Here is an 18,266-nt window from a genome sequence, read left to right on the forward strand (position 1 = left end):
TACATTAAAAAATAATTTCGACATCGACTGTGATCCATCCCATTCACAAGTTACAACATTCTACTACATGAAACTTGCTTTTGGTTCACAATTATTTCACTTGTTTTTAAAGGATGTGCATTTTGCATTTTCATTCAATTATTTAGGTTAAAAATCGTGCTTATAATACTCACCTTCACTACAAGCATGAGTAAAAATGTAACGTTAATCACACAAAAAATTCATGGGCATTTATAATTGTGCTTTGAGGTATAATTGTCACTATGATTAATTTGAAGTTTGTAGCTTCGTTGATTAATTACTCTGATCCCCCCCGAGTATCGACCCCTAGCCTAACCAATCTTTATATCAAAAATCATACTAATTTTATCATAGTTAAGTAAAGTTAGGTGCAAAATATGTATTAATTAATTAACTATGGTTTAGTGATGGTAAAAATAAACTATGTAAAAACATGCTTCATGTACTCACAAGTCACAACGTTAATATAAACTGACCACATATAAGTAATCCCGCAAAAGAAAAATTATATATATATATATATTATATCTTGAAATCCTAAATGAAATTAAAAGAAAAATGCTAAGTTACCTTCTTTCAAAATGTATAATTTTGATGTAATAGATGAGGTTGCTCATCTCGAGCTTTTGAATGTGAAAAAATTCTTACTAGAGAGTAGGGAGCACTTCTCTCGAATGAAGCCTTATACGGTATGAATTTTCAAATATAATCAAACTATAATGTTAATATCTAACCGAGGATAGAAAAATAAAATAAAAATATATATGATTCTAATAAGGGAACTGGAACATCAAAATTTGTCAAAACATTAATTAATTACTGTTATTGTACTTTAGGCCTCATATATAATAGGGGAAGATAACTGGCCTAATTATAAGGATTGTACCAAGTGGGTAAAAATAATTACTATGGGATTTATATTATTAGTACTTATTAGTGTTCAGATTGGAGAAAAATGAAAATAAGAATTTTCAAAAGTAGCTTAATTAGTCTCCAATTTTAATTATCTTCTTTAAAAAAAAAAAAAACAGTGGCAATTAAATACATTTAATTTTCCCTTTAGAATAATAAGTAGGTCTATTGCCAAAAATTGGACTCAGTCAGATTTGGACGTATACTTCACTTCACAATCAAGACTTTTCTTAATTACTCTGTTAGCTAGGCCCTAGCAAGCACATTTTCTTTAAAGTTTGGCGTGGAATTTTCTTTTTAAATTAAAAGACGAACCTAGTAGTTAAGTAGATTTTGCTCAAATAATATATTTGTGTTAAAAAGCTTATTAAGTATATATAAAATATCAAATCTAGAATCTAGTTATTAATTGGGATATTGACGCTCATGTCGTAAAAAAATTAGAGCGCGCATATATGTCCTTCATTCTTACGAAAAACTAATTAGGAACACGTGATTCATTTGGTTCTTTTTATTCTTGCTCGAGCTGGATGATTTAAAATTATCATGTCCAGTTCCCTCGGGGGATGGATCTATAAGAATTCACCTATCCCAATAACAAAAAAAACCTGACTTGAATGATCCTGTATTAAGAGCTAAATTGGCTAAGGGTATGGGTCATAATTATTATGGCGAGCCCGCATAGCCCAATGATCTTTTATATATTTTTTCAGTAGTAATTCTAGGTACTATTGCATGTAATGTAGGTTATCCGTAGATATAATTTTCATTAAATGTTAAATCTGTGGATAAAATTATGACACACGTACGTCCGTTGATATAAATGGTATATATGCTCTAGTTTTTAGATCGCAGGACATCTTTATCCTAGAAATATGATGGAGAGTATTACATACCGTTTACGATAATTTAGGGCTATATTTATTCTTTTTTTCCTTATTTATATCATATAAAATTTAAAACCCATAAAATTAAAATTCTGACTTCGACTCTAATTGGTTACATACAATTGCAAGGAAATTAGCATAAATAAATTTGTGGGTGCTAAATAATGTGTTTGCCTTAGGTCTTCTTTCGACACTTTAAGAAAATCCAAGCTTAATTATCCAACATCCATATAATATTTGTCAGTTTCAACTTATCACAAAATTAAGTAACCCCATAACACATGTGAGGGACTAATACTTTATTCTCTCATTAATTATTGTTATTATTATTATTATTATAATTTCTCTTAGCTTGATGAATATTCCTTCAAACAAAAGCCATTAATTTTGGTAACTTACTTACTATATATTAATACATACTGATTCACTTCTCTTGTGAAGAAAACCTACACCTCTTCTCTTTTACACCTCCAAAAAAAAAAAAAAAAGTCACCCAAATTAAAAAAAAACTTATATTATATTATTAAGTGCATTGCAAATATATATATAAGTTGTGGCAAAAATCATGAAAGAAAAGAATGAATTCTGGCTAAGGCCAGCATTTCAAAACAATTCACCAAAATGGAAATATTTCAAGAAGAAAACTACAACAAAATTAACGAAATCGTTGACTATATTCTTCTTTCTGCTCGTAGTTTCTCTCTTATTTTTCGCGGGATGGTTTGATCGCGTAAGTTTCCATTCTCCTTTTCATATATGTTTTTACTTCTTTTTTTTCGTAAATATTTTTTAGATCAACTTGCGCGTACCTTCACTTTGTTTTGTTTAGTACTTTCTCCTTTTATTACCTTAAATGTCATTTTAATGCATTTGAAATAAATTGCGTTAAAAGACATGTAAGCAACTTAATAGCTACCTTCTAGTCAAGTTAATGAGTTTGATATTGAACCTCTGCCTCATACTCTCTTCGTCTCTATTTAGTTGTCAAAATTTAGAAATGACATACACATTAAGATAATAATAATTAGCATAGTAAAGTTACAATTTTACCCTTATTAATTATGGTCTCAAAAAGGATGAATTAAAATTTGAAAATTTTCAAGAAGTTTAAATGAGGGTATAATAGAAATTTTTTTTGTCCTTTCTTAATTTGTCAAAATAGACAAGTAAATAAAGACAACTAAAAGAGAAAATCTGAACAATTAAATAGGGTCAGTGGGAGTTTTTTTTTTCTATTTTAAAAATATATTAAATTTTGGAGAAAGGACTTGATAATTGATTACCTTTGATATACATAAAAAGTATGATGCAAGTCGGTCTATAAGTTCGATAAAATTCAGTAACTCTAGCTCAAATAAATAATTTATCAAGAATTCAATAACTTATCTTTTTTTCTGAAATTGTGAACTCATAAATTCAAACTCATTGACTATATCCTTTGACAAATTTAAGAATGAATTAAGCAACCTTTTTTTTCTTTTTTGTTTATGGAAATAAATGCATGACAACTCTTTTTATTTCTGCCTTTTTGTGCTTCTTTTAAGTTACATTCTTAGAGCCTGTTTGGCTCAGCTTAAAAGCTGGTCAAACTGACTTAAAAGCTGGTTTTTGACTTATTTAACTGTTTGGCAATACTCAAAATAGCTATTTTAAATTTAAAAAAACCTTATTTTAAGCCAAAAGTTAAAAGCTGGGGTAGGGGTGCTTTTTTTTTTTTAGCTTATAAGCTGTTTTAAGTTGACCACATTTTTATGTTTTTCCCCTTAATATTTTTATACAATCTCTAAATTACTCATATAATTCTAACATCTCTTTCTTCTATTTTTCCCTTTTCACGTTTGGCATAACAACTTCAGCACTTTTATCCAAACGCATAATTGCTTATTTTAAAAATAAGTTTCAACACTTTCAAAAGTACTTTTTTAAAGCTGTTTTTATTAAGCCCATCCAAACGGACCTTTAATTATAGAAATGTAGTGTTGAGTTCATTCAACTAGTTTATCAACATGACTGAAATATACACATCATATACATTTTGTTAAACTAGTTGACCAATCGAAGTGTTTAGGATCGTAATTATCCTATTTAAAATTCCCAATGAGTTTTATTAATTATTATTTCTTTAAATTTGTGCAGGCAAAATACACTAATCATTTCTACAAAAAATTAGCAACCCCAACAATCCAACCTCAAATTCTTGAATTCCCTTTGGATTGTAATGCATGGAATCAAACCAATAAATGTCCAATAAATTACCCTACTTCTTATAAACCCTTAAAACCTAATACCTCAACATGTCCTGAGTATTTTAGATGGATTCATGAAGATTTAAAGCCATGGAAAGAGACAGGAATAACTAGAGAAATGTTGGAGAAAGGGAAAAAAAATGCACATTTTAGGTTAATTATATTAGATGGAAAAATTTATGTTGAAAAATATAACACAAAGAAATTTATACAAACTAGACATTTGTACACTATGTATGGAATTGTACAACTACTAAGGTGGTACCCTGGAAAATTACCTAATTTGGAGATCATGTTTGATACCGATGACCGGCCGGTCGTCCGATCGAAAGACTACCGGAAACCTAACTCCGGCCCACCACCGCTGTTCCGATATTGTTCAGATTGGCATAGTTTAGATATTGTCTTCCCGGATTGGTCGTTCTGGGGCTGGTACTTAATTACTATCTTTCTTTATTTTTAACTATACTGAAGTTCGTTATTTTTATCTGTCTTTTAAGATTTTACACATAATTTGAATCTTTTTTTCCTTTTTTTCTTTAAAAAAAGATACGCATATTTCATGAAATTGTTTTTTTGGTCTTGCTAGAGAAATAAGACAAAACATTGTAGTGTGTTTGACGTAAACGATTGAATTTTTGGTTGAGTCTTTCGAAGTACTACTCTTTTCGTTTAAAAAAAAAGACCTAGTTTAACTTAGAAACAAATTTAAGCAAAAAAAAAAAAGAAGATTTTTTGATCTTGTGATTCTAAATTAAAGTCATAAAAAATGTACCAAAATGTCCTTTAATCTCATGGACTTAAATATGTCACATGAAAAGTTAAAGTTAAAATTTTGCCAAACAAAGAATTTGAAACACACTAAAAAGGAAATAAAGTCATTCTTTTCTGAAATTAATTATGTTTTCTATTGTCCTAACTTTGCTGGCAAAATTAATTATAAATATAAAACTCATATAGTACAAGAAATTAAACGTTGACTATTGAGGCTCTGATTAAAAAATTGTTGACTCATTAGGACATGATTATCATTATTTATGGTTAATTATTATTTTTGTAGGGCTGAGACAAATATAAGGCCATGGAGAAGTGTGATTAAGGAGATAAAAGAAGGTAACAAAAGAACAAAATGGAAGGATAGGGTACCCTTTGCTTATTGGAAGGGAAATCCACATGTTACACCCATTAGAAAAGATCTCATCAAGTGTAATATTACTGACAAACAAAACTTTAATACTCTCTTATATGTCCAGGTTTGTACTCTCAATTTGACTTCTCAAAATTTGCATCTATCGTAAAAGTTAGTCTCTGAAAATATAATTTATCTAATATCGAGTTTGGATGGATCATCATTTATTTGATTATTTATCAATTCAATGCATCTAAATATGTTTAATTAAAAGTTATGTTAATCTGGACCAGATATAAATTCCAAAAAGATCATAAGAAATCTTTGTCAAAAAATTTAAATGAAAAATCTTTTTTGTTGAAGTATTGACCAAACTAAGTCATTATATAAAACAATTCACCAAAATAATATCGTATTTCACAATATCGTTTTAGGGTATATTTTATTTTTTAAAAGCTGACGGCGTTAGGTTGATATACGTTACTCATAGTAACGTTTTACTCCTAAAACGTTACTGTGAGTAACGTTTTAGAAGTAAAACGTTACTCAAAAAAATGTTTTAGGAGTAAAACGTTACTCACAGTAACGTATATCAATCTAACGCCATTAGTTTTTTAAAAATGAAATATACCCTAAAACGTTACCGTAAATACGTGTATACTAGTTTTGTAAAATTTTAAAAAAAACATATTATCTTAATAAATTATTTTATATAATGACTTAGTTTGATAAAAAAAATCTTTTTTTTTGTTACTTCGATATGTTATATAAACTATAATAAAGAAAAATATTTTAAATTATTAGTTTTTTTTAATTAAGTAAATTTAGAAAACGACTTGAATGTATTTGGACTTGACCCATTATTTTGTCTATCTTGACGTTACTTTCAACTCATGAACTAATTTTCTAGGAATTGGACAATGACTCATTTGTTGATTCAATCCATCTTACTCTCTCCAATATTAGCCCTTAGCGACCCATTTATCAATTATTAATTTTTATTTCTTCTCTTTCTTTTTGTTTTTTATACGAAAAATAAAATAATAGATGGTGGTCTATTCTAAATCAATTTTATTACTTTTGATTCATAACTTATAATACTGAAATCTTAAATATAGTTTAACTAGTTATCTACATAAATTTTCACGTTAGCTCGATTTTCCACCTTATAATCAACCGTTCAATAACAAATCCTCAGGACTGGAATGATCAATCCAAAAAGGGTTTCAAGGAATCAGATCTTGCAAATCAATGCACCCATAGGTATTGCCATATTTCTATTTTATAGTCTCCTTTAATTAAAACAAAAAAAAAAATAGCTTTGAATTTTGTTGGGGTGTAGATTGTTATAATTGAAATATTTGTTGTGGGTTGATTGCAGATATAAAATATATGTGGAAGGATGGGCATGGTCAGTAAGTGAAAAATACATTTTGGCTTGTGATTCACCAACATTGTACATAAAACCTCGTTACCATGATTTTTTCATGAGAGGAATGATTCCTCAAAAACATTATTGGCCCATTAGAGAAAATAATAAATGTGGTTCCCTCAACTTTGCTGTTCAATGGGGCAACAATCACACTCACAAGGTACAATTACTTATTTATACTCACTTACATTATTAAATACATGTATATCGTCAGTCGATAAGACTTGAAGGGGAGCCTTGCAGCAACAATAGAGTTACATTATCTCCGAGTGACCTAGGTCACATGTTCGGACCGTAGAACAAGCAACTACTAATTATGTTTGTATTAGGATAGAGTGTCTTGCATCATACATTTTTGTTCACCAGGCTGTCCGTAGTCGATAAAACCTAAGTTCATTGAGTAAATGACTCATTCTTTTAACAAATTTTTAAAATATTATTATGTTGTCAGGCAGAGGCAATTGGAAAAGCAGGAAGTGATTTCATTCATGAAGATATGAAGATGGAATATGTATTTGATTACATATTCCATTTGTTAAATGAATATGCAAAGTTGCAAAAATTTGAACCAAAAATTCCATTAGAGGCAGTTGAAATATGTTCAGAATCATTGGCATGTACTTCACAAGGTATATGGAGAAAATTCATGGAAGAAGGGTTAGAGAAATCTCCTAGTTATACAAATCCATGTACACTTCCTCCACCTTATGAACCTCAAGAAATCAAATCATTTGTTGAACAAAAGATAAAAGCCACACAACAAGTGGAGGCATGGGAAAATGACTTTTGGAGTAACCAAAACAACAAGCAATTGTTATAGCTAGGGACCTTTTATGCAACTTATAAATACATAATATATGTTAGTTATGTTGTACTTGTATTTTAGAAAAAATATTAACTTAATGTATTGATAATTTGTTACTGTAGATCTTTTTCTACCTAGCTCTCATCTTAATAATTTATAAACTTCCAAGTAGAGTTTAGTTAGTAGCTCTCTCTCTATATATACACATACAAGCTGTGTGTGTTACATTTTCAAATATTGGTCGATTCGGATATTTTGTTCATTTTCATTTGATTCGTTTTTTATATGTTCATATTTAACTCATTATAATAAAAATAAATTTATTGGCAATAAATATGCATATTAATCAAGAGTGTTAAAATCTTTATAAGCATTAGTTAATTATTGCCACTAGATTCAATATTGACATTTACAAAGAATATTAACGGTCACTCACTACAACAAAAATAACATTTAATTAGTGGCAATAAATAGACACATTAATAAAGAGTGTTAAAGCATTTACCATCATTAGTTAAGTGTCATATACAAAAAGTGTAAGTTGAACGCTAAAGATACATATTTAGTGGCAGTTGAGTTATTGTCGTTAATTAATAGTCACTAAAGATCATTTTTTATGTAGTGACTGAAGATACATATTTAGTGACGATTAAGATGTTGTCATTAATAAATTGTCACTAAAGATCATTTTTGATATAGTGACTTGACGTGCACGTGTTTCTTTAGACTATACGTTTACGTGATTATTATTATTTTTTTTAAAAAAATAAAATTAAATTAAAAAAATCTCCAATATTTCTAAGAAATTCGAAGCAACACAATTAATTAAGAGAATCCTTATTATTCTTTTCCACCAAATGTTGCTCTTTTAATGGAGCAAACAATTATATACCTCATATTTAATTTGAAGAAATCAAGATTCACCCCACATGGGAACAAAATGCTAAAATTTCTCAACCATTAATAAAGTTTATGCAACAAGAGGGCATGTAGATATATATAGAAAAAAAACACAATCATATTTTGTTTACTAAATATAAACATTTAAGGATTGATATATCATATATATATATACACTTTTGATCTTGCTTGAATATATGAATATGAAGAATTCATATAAAGCTAAAATACTATTATTTAAAGATTTTATCTTTTTACATCCCAAACAATTAAGAATGTTTACCAGGCAGCGTATCACTTCTTCAATTAAAACAACTATTGGATTCTGTATAATTCTTTTATCCATTTTAGCTCTGACAATTCAATGGATGAATATAGTAAGTATCATCATAACTCGAACGTGTATAACGTGACACTGTTATAGTGGATAAAATTCAGTGATAGTGAAATTAACAGTGTTTTTTTTTAAAAAATTCTTTTTCAGTCTGTGGAAACAGGATCCTTGGAAAAGAGTAATAAAGTTAATATTTTCCCTGAAGTTTCTTGCTCTATAAAATGTCCGCGAGTTTCACCAAGGAAGCCTAAGTTTATGTCATCATCTGAGTCGTGCCCTGAGTATTTTAGATGGATTCATGAAGATTTAAGGCCATGGAAAGAGACAGGGATAACGCGTAAAATGGTAGAAAAAGCACGAGAAGTAGCTCATTTTAGAGTAGTTGTAGTAAATGGAAGAGTGTATTTTGAGAAGTATAAAGCAACTTTTCAAAAAAGGGATATAGTTACATTGTGGGGGATATTGCAGCTTCTTAGTTTTTATCCAGGCATGTTACCTGATTTAGATTTAGTTTTCGAGTGTGGTGATCAACCAGTAACACAAAGAAGTGATTATGGAAAATCAAAGGAATCAGTTCCACCACCATTGTTTCATTACTGTGGAAATCGATCGAGTTTTGATATTGTTTTCCCTGATTGGTCCTTTTGGGGTTGGTAAACAACATATACTTATATCTATTTCAAGTTTTTGTTTTTGAATTAGTATGTGTTGAATTGTATAAGAAATGGTTTTGTTTTTTGGTACTTGTGTAGGCCTGAACTCTCCATAAGGCCATGGGATAAGTTGGAAAAAGATTTGCAGCATAGCAATGAGATGATTAAGTGGACAGAAAGGGAGCCTTATGCTTATTGGAAAGGGAACGCAGTGTTAGGCGAAGCTAGACGTGACCTTATGAAGTGTAACGTCTCTGGGAAGCAGGACTGGAATGCTCGAATTTATGGCTTGGTAAGTGTTAACTCTGTGCATTTCATTTCAACATGCTGAAACTTGCAAGTTTAGGTTCTACGATGCTGAAAAGTCGAACATTATTTCATACTATGCTATGTTTGATAAGTTGATAATGATCTTTTTTTCAGCAATGGGCTCTCGAACGCAAACAAGGCTATAAAACCTCAGATTTGGCCGCTCAATGCACTCATAGGTATGCTGGCAATCTCTCAGAAAGATTGTTTTTTTTTCTGAATCTTTCGTTATCTTTGAGGTTTTGAATTGTTCTCAACTCATTTCTGTTGGACTAATTTTGACATGATGAAACAGATATAAGATTTATGTTGAAGGGCTAGCATGGTCAGTAAGTCAAAAGTACATTTTAGCCTGTGATTCTGTGGCTCTGCTCATAAATCCCCACTACTATGATTTCTACACAAGGAGTTTGCTGCCAACAGTCCATTATTGGCCAATAAATGAGAAAGACAAATGCAAATCCATCAAGTTTGCAGTAGACTGGGGCAATAAGAATGCAAAAAAGGTGACATTCTCTACCAATCTTGTATTACAATCATTTGATGATAATCTAACGCGTTCAAGTGCACCGACTTGCAACAGGCACAAGAAATAGGAAAAACAGGCAGCAAATTTGTACATGAGGAGCTACAAATGAAGTACATTTACGACTATATGTTTCATCTTTTAACTGAATACTCCAAGCTTTTGAAATATAAGCCCACTATACCTAAAGATGCTGTTGAAGTATGTTCCGATACATTGATTTGCTCAACGAAAGGAATAAGAAAGAAGTTTAGGGTACATTCCAGGATTAATAATGTTTCATCTTCAGAGCCATGCACCATGCCCCCTTCCTGGAGTCCTGCAGATCTCCAAAATTTTATCGATAGAAAACAGAATCTCACAAAACAAGTTGAACTATGGGAAGCAGCTCAAAGTATTTGAAACTTTCCACATCAAGGACATAGTTTTTGCTTAAGCTATCTTCCTTCCCATGTTGAAAAGTATATACTTATGAAGAAGCACTGTAAATCAGCTATCCTCAAGATATGTATGGCAGAAAATCTTTGTTCTTTATCGTCCATCTATATAGAAAAATGTTCATTTGTTACATAGATATTGTGCAATCAAAGTTCGATTAGAGTATCTGCAACTATACTAATCCTGCTACGAAGTAGTATCCCCTAATTCAATAAGAAATTGGCAAACGCTGGAGAAACATCTTTTAGTGCACCAGCACTCATCAAGTACATCACACATTTGTACCTAATCCAAGTTATAAGATTAAGCTTATCTACTCAAATCAATTATCTAGCTTTAATTTTGAGATAACAGTTATATGTTTTGAGTCTTGATCTTTATATAAATGTTCTTTGTCCTTCTGGAATACAAATCAGATAAAACGTTGAGTTGAATATTCAAAATGATTCACACTAAACAGTCTCCACCCTGGTTTCCGATATTATTTACATAATCAAAGAAGAACAAAACTTTCTTGTGATTAGTATCAACTTTACATAACCTGCACTTGGTTTAGTGAAATGAATCTTGATTAGCTCGTGAAAACGGGGTATTGTGGGAGAGCAATACAAGCGTTAGTTTCTTGAATAAAATAAATTTTGGTTTTCTGATCTCAGCTACTTTAGAACTTCCAAAACAGGATCAATGTGAAGCTTTATGCCTTAACCAATCTAGAGGAAACTTGTTTTCGATTTTTTTTTACATAATAACAAATATTTAAGAGTTTGCAGAAGCAAAAACAACACGGAAAAGGAAAGAAAAAAACATGAACAAAAATTGAACTGAATATAATTAGAAATCAGGATTACATGTCATTGTCACACATGATCATATCTATAGTGTACAAACAAAAATCTTAAACAAACGTCTTAGACAAGAAAGCGTAAATGAACAAAAATTACTCAAACCCCATCAAGAAAAAGGGCCTATAACATATGTTTTTTTTAACTAGTGCGTTGATAATAGGCCCCAACAGTGTAGAAAGAATTCAGAGAGCTCTGCAAATGAAGGTATCCAAGCTCATTTCACTTGGATCAGTAGCCTGCAACTCAACCTGAACACCATCGAATTCCCTCCTGAATCTGTCTTTCGAGCTTGCATACAACATCTTACTTCTTACCCTTGCTGTTTCTGGTGACCTACATCCTCAATAATATGTCAAATCACATCAACAAAAATTTGAAAACCATTAGTATTATCGAAAAAGAATAATAGTCGAGTAGGGGTACCAAGCAATGAAGAAGATCTTGCTCTTCTGGACATTTTCATTAGTAGTGAAATCATAGTCAAAAACAGCATAGCGGCATTCATTGGGAGGCAAGCTATTAGCAAGATCATCATGAGTTTCTGCCTGTCCACCAACCTTCTCAACAACAACTTGCTGACCATCAATCTTGAACACTATGTATCTATGGTTCCTTTTTGCTTTCAACTCCATGAATTTCAGCTTGCACTCATCACTCACTGCTATCCCTGATGCCGAATTCGCCTAATACATCCAACAGTTCACATGCACACACATCCAACCAAACACAGATTAAACCTTCATTAGTCTAACCATATACACTTCAATTTCCACATTATTCGTTCAAACAAACATTAGGCATACACTTTTTGAAAATAGATTGTAAAATTCGTATCTTGCATAGTTTACGCGATAAAATGTAACAGGACACATAGCAGCTAACCTCCCCTACTTTTCTGATCACAGTTTATAAAAATAATTTGATCATACTATTCCCTTTCAAACAATATAGTAAGTCTCATATGTTTTTGTTTGTCTGTGAAAGATTATTTGTTTCATCTCATGGGATTGTATCATAAGTCTCAACCAGTGGTGTACGCAGAATTTTTTTGTTAGCTTTATAGATTTGGACACACAAACTACAGCCTAAGGAATTCCAGAGTCAAACCAATTCAGGTACATGCAACTTTGGTTTTAGCGATGTCACCTTACATTATATATCCTAAAAAAAAATTCGACAAAGCAGTGTCACGTAACGCTTGAGCCTTCCTAAATCTGCCACAAGATGCAACATGAAATCACCACATTCAGTATTTGATCATAATATTGGATTTATCTGAAAGAGGGAGCTTTGACATAATTGTTAAAGTTGATGTCATGTGACCGACCACAAGGTCACAGATTTGAGCTGTGGAAACAGAAGAGCTTAATGCATCAGACTGTACTTTTCAGTATTGATTTTATCTTTAAATAAAAAATGAGAATAGTGATCATATCATATATGTTACAAAAAAAAATTGCATAAAATTATTAAAACAACAACAAGAGATACATATTAAATTGTGCAAAACATACCATTTTGGATAAGTGGCGAACAATGAAGCTTCAAAAACAAATGAAAAAAAAAAAGAAACAAACTTAAGATAAAAAGAGAGAAGTAGATCTGTATGGAGATAGATGTTTTGATTTGGGGAAAAAAAGCAAATGTAGAAATGTTCAAAGGGCTGAGAGCTCTTCTAGGACAATAACACAAGTGTTTGTTCTTTCTTATATTCATCCTATAATTTTGGATTAACAAATAATATACTCATAGTCGTAGAGCCAGAAATTTGTTTCGCTCACTAAAAACAATATCACATTTACTATATAAACTTATGTTAAGAATATTCAATAGTATGTATAAAATTATTTTATTTTTACTCTTTTCATATTGCATCATTTTACGCCAATGGAAATTATTGAACCTGCTACATAATTTAGAATTTTAGACTATTAATATATTTGGAATAATGGTTTTGTCATAAAAGGCTAACATCGTCTCGAACTCACCTCTATTTTACTCTCCATTTTTTTATATTTGAAGAGTAAATAGAAAATGCTCTCTCCAATCCTTCTTCATATTACTCTATATACTCCATATAGAGAGAGAGAACTACTATTTACACTCTTTATTCTATTTTATTATTATTTCCATTACTTTTCAATTAACATATTATTTTAAATATAATTTCATTAATTAAATATCTAATATTAATGATTTTTTTAAATGTAATACTATTTTAAAAAATATATTATCTAATATATACTATTTTAATTTCAACTAATATCTTTTTAATAATTTTCACCAGTAATAAAAATTTTATTTTACTATTAATTTTCCTTATAAAGAATACACAATTGAAATGATAAGATGAAAAAATTAATTTAAATACAAATAACAATACAATACATAACATAATAATTTAAATACAAAATAAAATACAATACATAACATAATAACTGATTCGCAATGAAACAAGAATCATGTCGAAAAGATGTGAAACCTGCATTCGGAGTTTTGCAATTATTGCAAGACCGTCATATTTTTGGAGAAAGGAAGTGTTAACATGATATAATGACTATGTATATTATATTACACAACGTGATAATTGAGGACGTGATCTTAATGCACTAATTCAAGATGTCGTAGAGGCTTCAACTGCAATAACAGAAATGGTGGTAGATGAAAATCTCCGATTTGAGACATAATAAAATTAAGGACAAAATGTTCATTTTGAACTCCGTAATAAATTAATAGAGCATTTATGGGAACATCGTAATAATTCAAAAATTGAGTGCTTATGTAATCGTATTTTACTTTTATTTGAATTTATTCATTAATTTATATATTATATAATATTTTTGTGCAATTAATGATATTTTAAAATTTAGAATAAAATATAATTTATATTAAATAAAAAAATTTAAAAATTCAAAATCTTATCACATGATATTAAGAAGAGAGAGAAAAATTCCTTTTTAGAGAGTAAAATAGAAAATTGAATTAGAGTTAGTTGTTGAAAAAATAGAAAAATCTATAATTGGAGAGTAAAATAGAGCGTAAAGTTTGAAGTGCCAATAATGTAATAACTCTGTATTTTTAGGGTTAAAAGTGGAACGCGACAATCTGTCACATCCTTTAAGCGACCAGACATTTGTCATTTTCAGTCAAATGGACCACTCAGGGCCCGTTTGGATGGGTTTAATAAAAGCAATTTTAAAAAAGTACTTTTAAAAGTGTTGAAACTTATTTTTAAAATAAAGCAGTTATGCGTTTGGATAAAAGTGTTGAAGTTGTTATGTCAAACGTGAAAAGGGGAAAATGGAAGAATGAAATGTTAGGGTTAATATGAGTAATTTGGAGATTGTATAAAAATATTAAGAGCAAAAAGATAAAAATGTGGTCAACTTAAAAGATCTTATAAGCTTAAAAAAAAAAATACCCCTACCCGAGCTTTTAACTTTTGGCTTAAAATAAGTTTTTTTTAACTTAAAATGAGTTACTTTGAGTATTGCCAAACAGCTAAATAAGTCAAAAACCAGCTTTTAAGCTGAGCCAAACAGGCTCTGAGTTAGGCCGATGCTACGTATTCCTTCTATTTTAATTTGTCTATTTTAATTTATGTGATATATTTCTTATTTAATAATATTATTTTCATTTTAAATTGACATATTTATTAAAAAAAATATCAATTAACATTGTCAGTTTATTATTTTATTTCTATTAATTAAGAAATAGATAAATTAAAAATAGATAAATAAAAAAAATAGATAAATAATTAATACTAAAATGACTTTAATAAGAATAATTTAATAAATATAACAATTTTATTTATTTTCTAAATTTTGTATTATGTAAATTAGGACGAAGGTCCAAGGAAATAACAGTAGTATGACTTTTTATTATTTGAAGGTTGCCCTGCCATCAAATTTCCAGAAGCGAATTAATTGTATTGCAATACGAGAAATTAGTTGCTATTATAAATATGATTAAAAGCTTCTTAAATATAAATTAGAAAATATCATTATCATTATAAGAGAAGAATAAACGATGAAATATTGAAATGAAATAAAGATATTGAAGATAAAGCTGATTATAAAATATTAGTCACATTATAAGTGTGTATTAAAGAAAAATTCTATAATTAAGCAGATATTTGACATTTCAAAATCTACTCTTAAAATTTATAACGAAATGTATCCTAAAATATCTAGATATATTATTGTCTATCCAATTATCACCATTTTAAAAAAAAAAATTGAGATTAATATAAAAATTTGTAATCCCCTCTGAATATTTATTTATTTATTGTTCTTAAATCTTATTTATGAAAAAACACATTTAATTGGTGAAAATATAGAAAACCATCAAAACCAAACCACTACTCTGAACAAACTTAAAAAGACTACTCTGTTGGTATTTCCTTCTTTTAAATTAATAAGTACTCTCCTTTTTTTTTATATGATTTTATTTAATTTGATATAAAAATTTAAAAAAAATTAAAAAAAAATATTTTTTAAAATAAATTATATATATTTTTGTGATCATTAATCACCTAGTAAAAATAAAATAAAAATTTAAAATTTTGTTATTATTAATATAAAATAAAATAAATAAGATCGACTAAAATATATATATATATAAAATTCCTTGGCAGGCCAGTCAGTCAAAATGAATGCTTTTATTTATTTAAGACATTAAATCAAGTCCACCCGCAGGATTATTAAAAATGGGGTAAGTGAACTGCTTAATTTGCCATGCGTTTCATAATAAAATCTGTCTAATCATCCTTATTTTTAGAAAATAAATAGAATAAAAAATCCCTTCAAATTTGTATATGTTAAAAAAAAGTTTGGTAAACCTTAACTCAAATGATACTACACGTACCTTATCTCAAATGATACTACATGTATTGTTTGATACAAAGATTAATAATATTAAAAATAGCAATATAAAAATTTGTAATGTAGAAATTAATAATGCGAAATTTATTTTTATAAAGTGTTCGGTTCATTATATTTTGTGATGGATTAAAATTAAATTAATTTTTTTTTATTATACCCTTGAATCGATTATTTAAGAAAATACACAAGTACCCCCTCAATCTATGTGTATCGAAATCTCAGACACACATTTATATTATACTAAGGTCCTATTACCCCCTCAATTTATTTTATAACTATTTTTCTACCCCATTTCGACCTACGAGACACTAACTTTAAAAAAAAATCAACCAGCGTTGGACCCACAAGATAGTGTCACATAGGCTCAAAAAGAATAGAAATTTATTAATAAAATAAATTTAAGGGTGATATGATATTAAGTTTGAAGGTAATCATGGATTAGTGTGGTTGAGAAAGATTATTACTAGAATTTATCTCAATTTATTATTGATATAATAACAATATGATTTAATTAAGATAAACACTCAAATCTCAATAAGTACTTGTTTGATTTGATATCTAGTGGTCGGTGTTTTACCAGGAAAAAAATTGTCCATTTTCGTTCTAACCGCGTTGACGCAAAAAAATGGAAAAGCTACAAAAAAAAAAAGATATGATTATGTTAAACACTCATATAATATGATATGATAATATGACTTAGAGCATGTTTGACACGGTGCTAAAAACGGTTTAAAAAAGTGTTTTTTTATAAAAAATAATTTGCATTTGATTAATTTATTTAAAAAAATGTTTTCATAAATAAATTATGTTCGATTAATTTCTTAAAAAATGTTTATGAGAGATAACTTACGAAAAATAACAAGTATTAATGTGCTTTTAAGATTATTTTAAATATCTTATTATAAAAATTTTAATAAAATTTTATTTTATTGAATTAAAATGTTAATATTTAAATTTTCAATCAATATTATACATTGATGAATAAAAAATATATTGCTATAATATTAACATAATGATTTAAATATAGTTAAAAATATTAAAAAATATAAATTTAAAAATCATTTCACAAACTAAATAACTGCGTACGAAGAACTCAACACAAAAATAAATAAATATAAGAAATATATTAATATATAATATGACAAGGATATTTTGATTCTACTCCCATAGTTTTTTTTCAAGAAATATAAATTTTTAGCATTTTTCTAACAATAAAAAAATTGACTTCAAACTTTACTAATCAGCCGCACACCTTATTTTATCAAAATAAGTATTTCATAAATATTTTTTTTTGTATTTTAAATTCAAGCGCATACATTCTGTACAATGAAAATTATTTACTTACAAGTTACACCCTCTTAGGAGATGTGTATCCGAAAGTAAATATATTATTAAAATATAATTATTAAAGAAAAATTACAACTTTTTATTAATAAAACATTTATTGTTCATGCATTTGATTTTTATTTTTTTTTACAAAAAAAAAACTGTTTTTGGACATTTATTGTTTGAAACTCCAAAGAAGAAATGAACAAAAAATATTTAATAAGATATAGTACGAATTGGTAACTACTAGCAATAATTTCTTGCCCCTTAAATACGTTTTTATTTAACTATATAATGTTTATCTCTTTTTTTATTATTATTATTATTATTATTATTTATCTTTCTTAGTTTAAGACTTCAGTTTTTATTTAGTCTTTCGCTTTAAATTAAATATATGAAATTTTATTTGTATAAAATGTGTCAATACTTTTTAGAAAAGTAGGAATAACATTAATTGAGGTGTAACCATGTAAAGTAAAGAATTTTCCTAATATGAGAGATATGCACACTTTTGAGCGGATGATTTTTTATCATTTGTTTTAATGTATTTACGGGCGTAGCTATATGATTTTTTTTATAAATTGGACATTATTGATATAAATTATTTCACGTATATAAAT

The 18,266-nt window shown here is 28.3% G+C and overlaps 3 protein-coding genes across 3 annotated transcripts; 2 read left to right on the forward strand and 1 right to left on the reverse strand.

The window, feature by feature from the left end:
- The first annotated feature begins 2,084 nt into the window (after nt 1-2,084).
- LOC101261174 (uncharacterized) lies at nt 2,085-7,553 on the forward strand. The gene is made up of 6 exons (XM_010327952.4): nt 2,085-2,550; nt 3,957-4,498; nt 5,127-5,319; nt 6,394-6,458; nt 6,577-6,787; nt 7,079-7,553. The coding sequence occupies exons 1-6, from the start codon at nt 2,386-2,388 to the stop codon at nt 7,445-7,447; spliced, it is 1,545 nt and encodes a 514-aa protein (XP_010326254.2). The 5' UTR covers nt 2,085-2,385; the 3' UTR covers nt 7,448-7,553.
- Nucleotides 7,554-8,476: 923 nt separating this feature from the next.
- Nucleotides 8,477-10,722, forward strand: LOC104644316 (uncharacterized). The gene is made up of 6 exons (XM_010317149.4): nt 8,477-8,709; nt 8,817-9,319; nt 9,419-9,611; nt 9,743-9,807; nt 9,924-10,134; nt 10,212-10,722. The coding sequence occupies exons 1-6, from the start codon at nt 8,530-8,532 to the stop codon at nt 10,554-10,556; spliced, it is 1,497 nt and encodes a 498-aa protein (XP_010315451.2). The 5' UTR covers nt 8,477-8,529; the 3' UTR covers nt 10,557-10,722.
- A 676-nt stretch (nt 10,723-11,398) lies between these two features.
- On the reverse strand, nt 11,399-13,093 carry LOC101268141 (actin-depolymerizing factor 12-like). Its single transcript, XM_019213277.3, has 3 exons — nt 12,952-13,093; nt 11,861-12,120; nt 11,399-11,770 (listed from the first exon to the last, which is right to left on the reverse strand). Exons 1-3 carry the CDS (start codon nt 12,952-12,954, stop codon nt 11,620-11,622), a joined length of 414 nt encoding a protein of 137 aa, XP_019068822.1. The 5' UTR covers nt 12,955-13,093; the 3' UTR covers nt 11,399-11,619.
- Nucleotides 13,094-18,266: the final 5,173 nt, after the last annotated feature.

Source organism: Solanum lycopersicum, chromosome 1 (assembly GCF_036512215.1).
Source record: "Solanum lycopersicum chromosome 1, SLM_r2.1".
NCBI lineage: Eukaryota > Viridiplantae > Streptophyta > Magnoliopsida > Solanales > Solanaceae > Solanum > Solanum lycopersicum.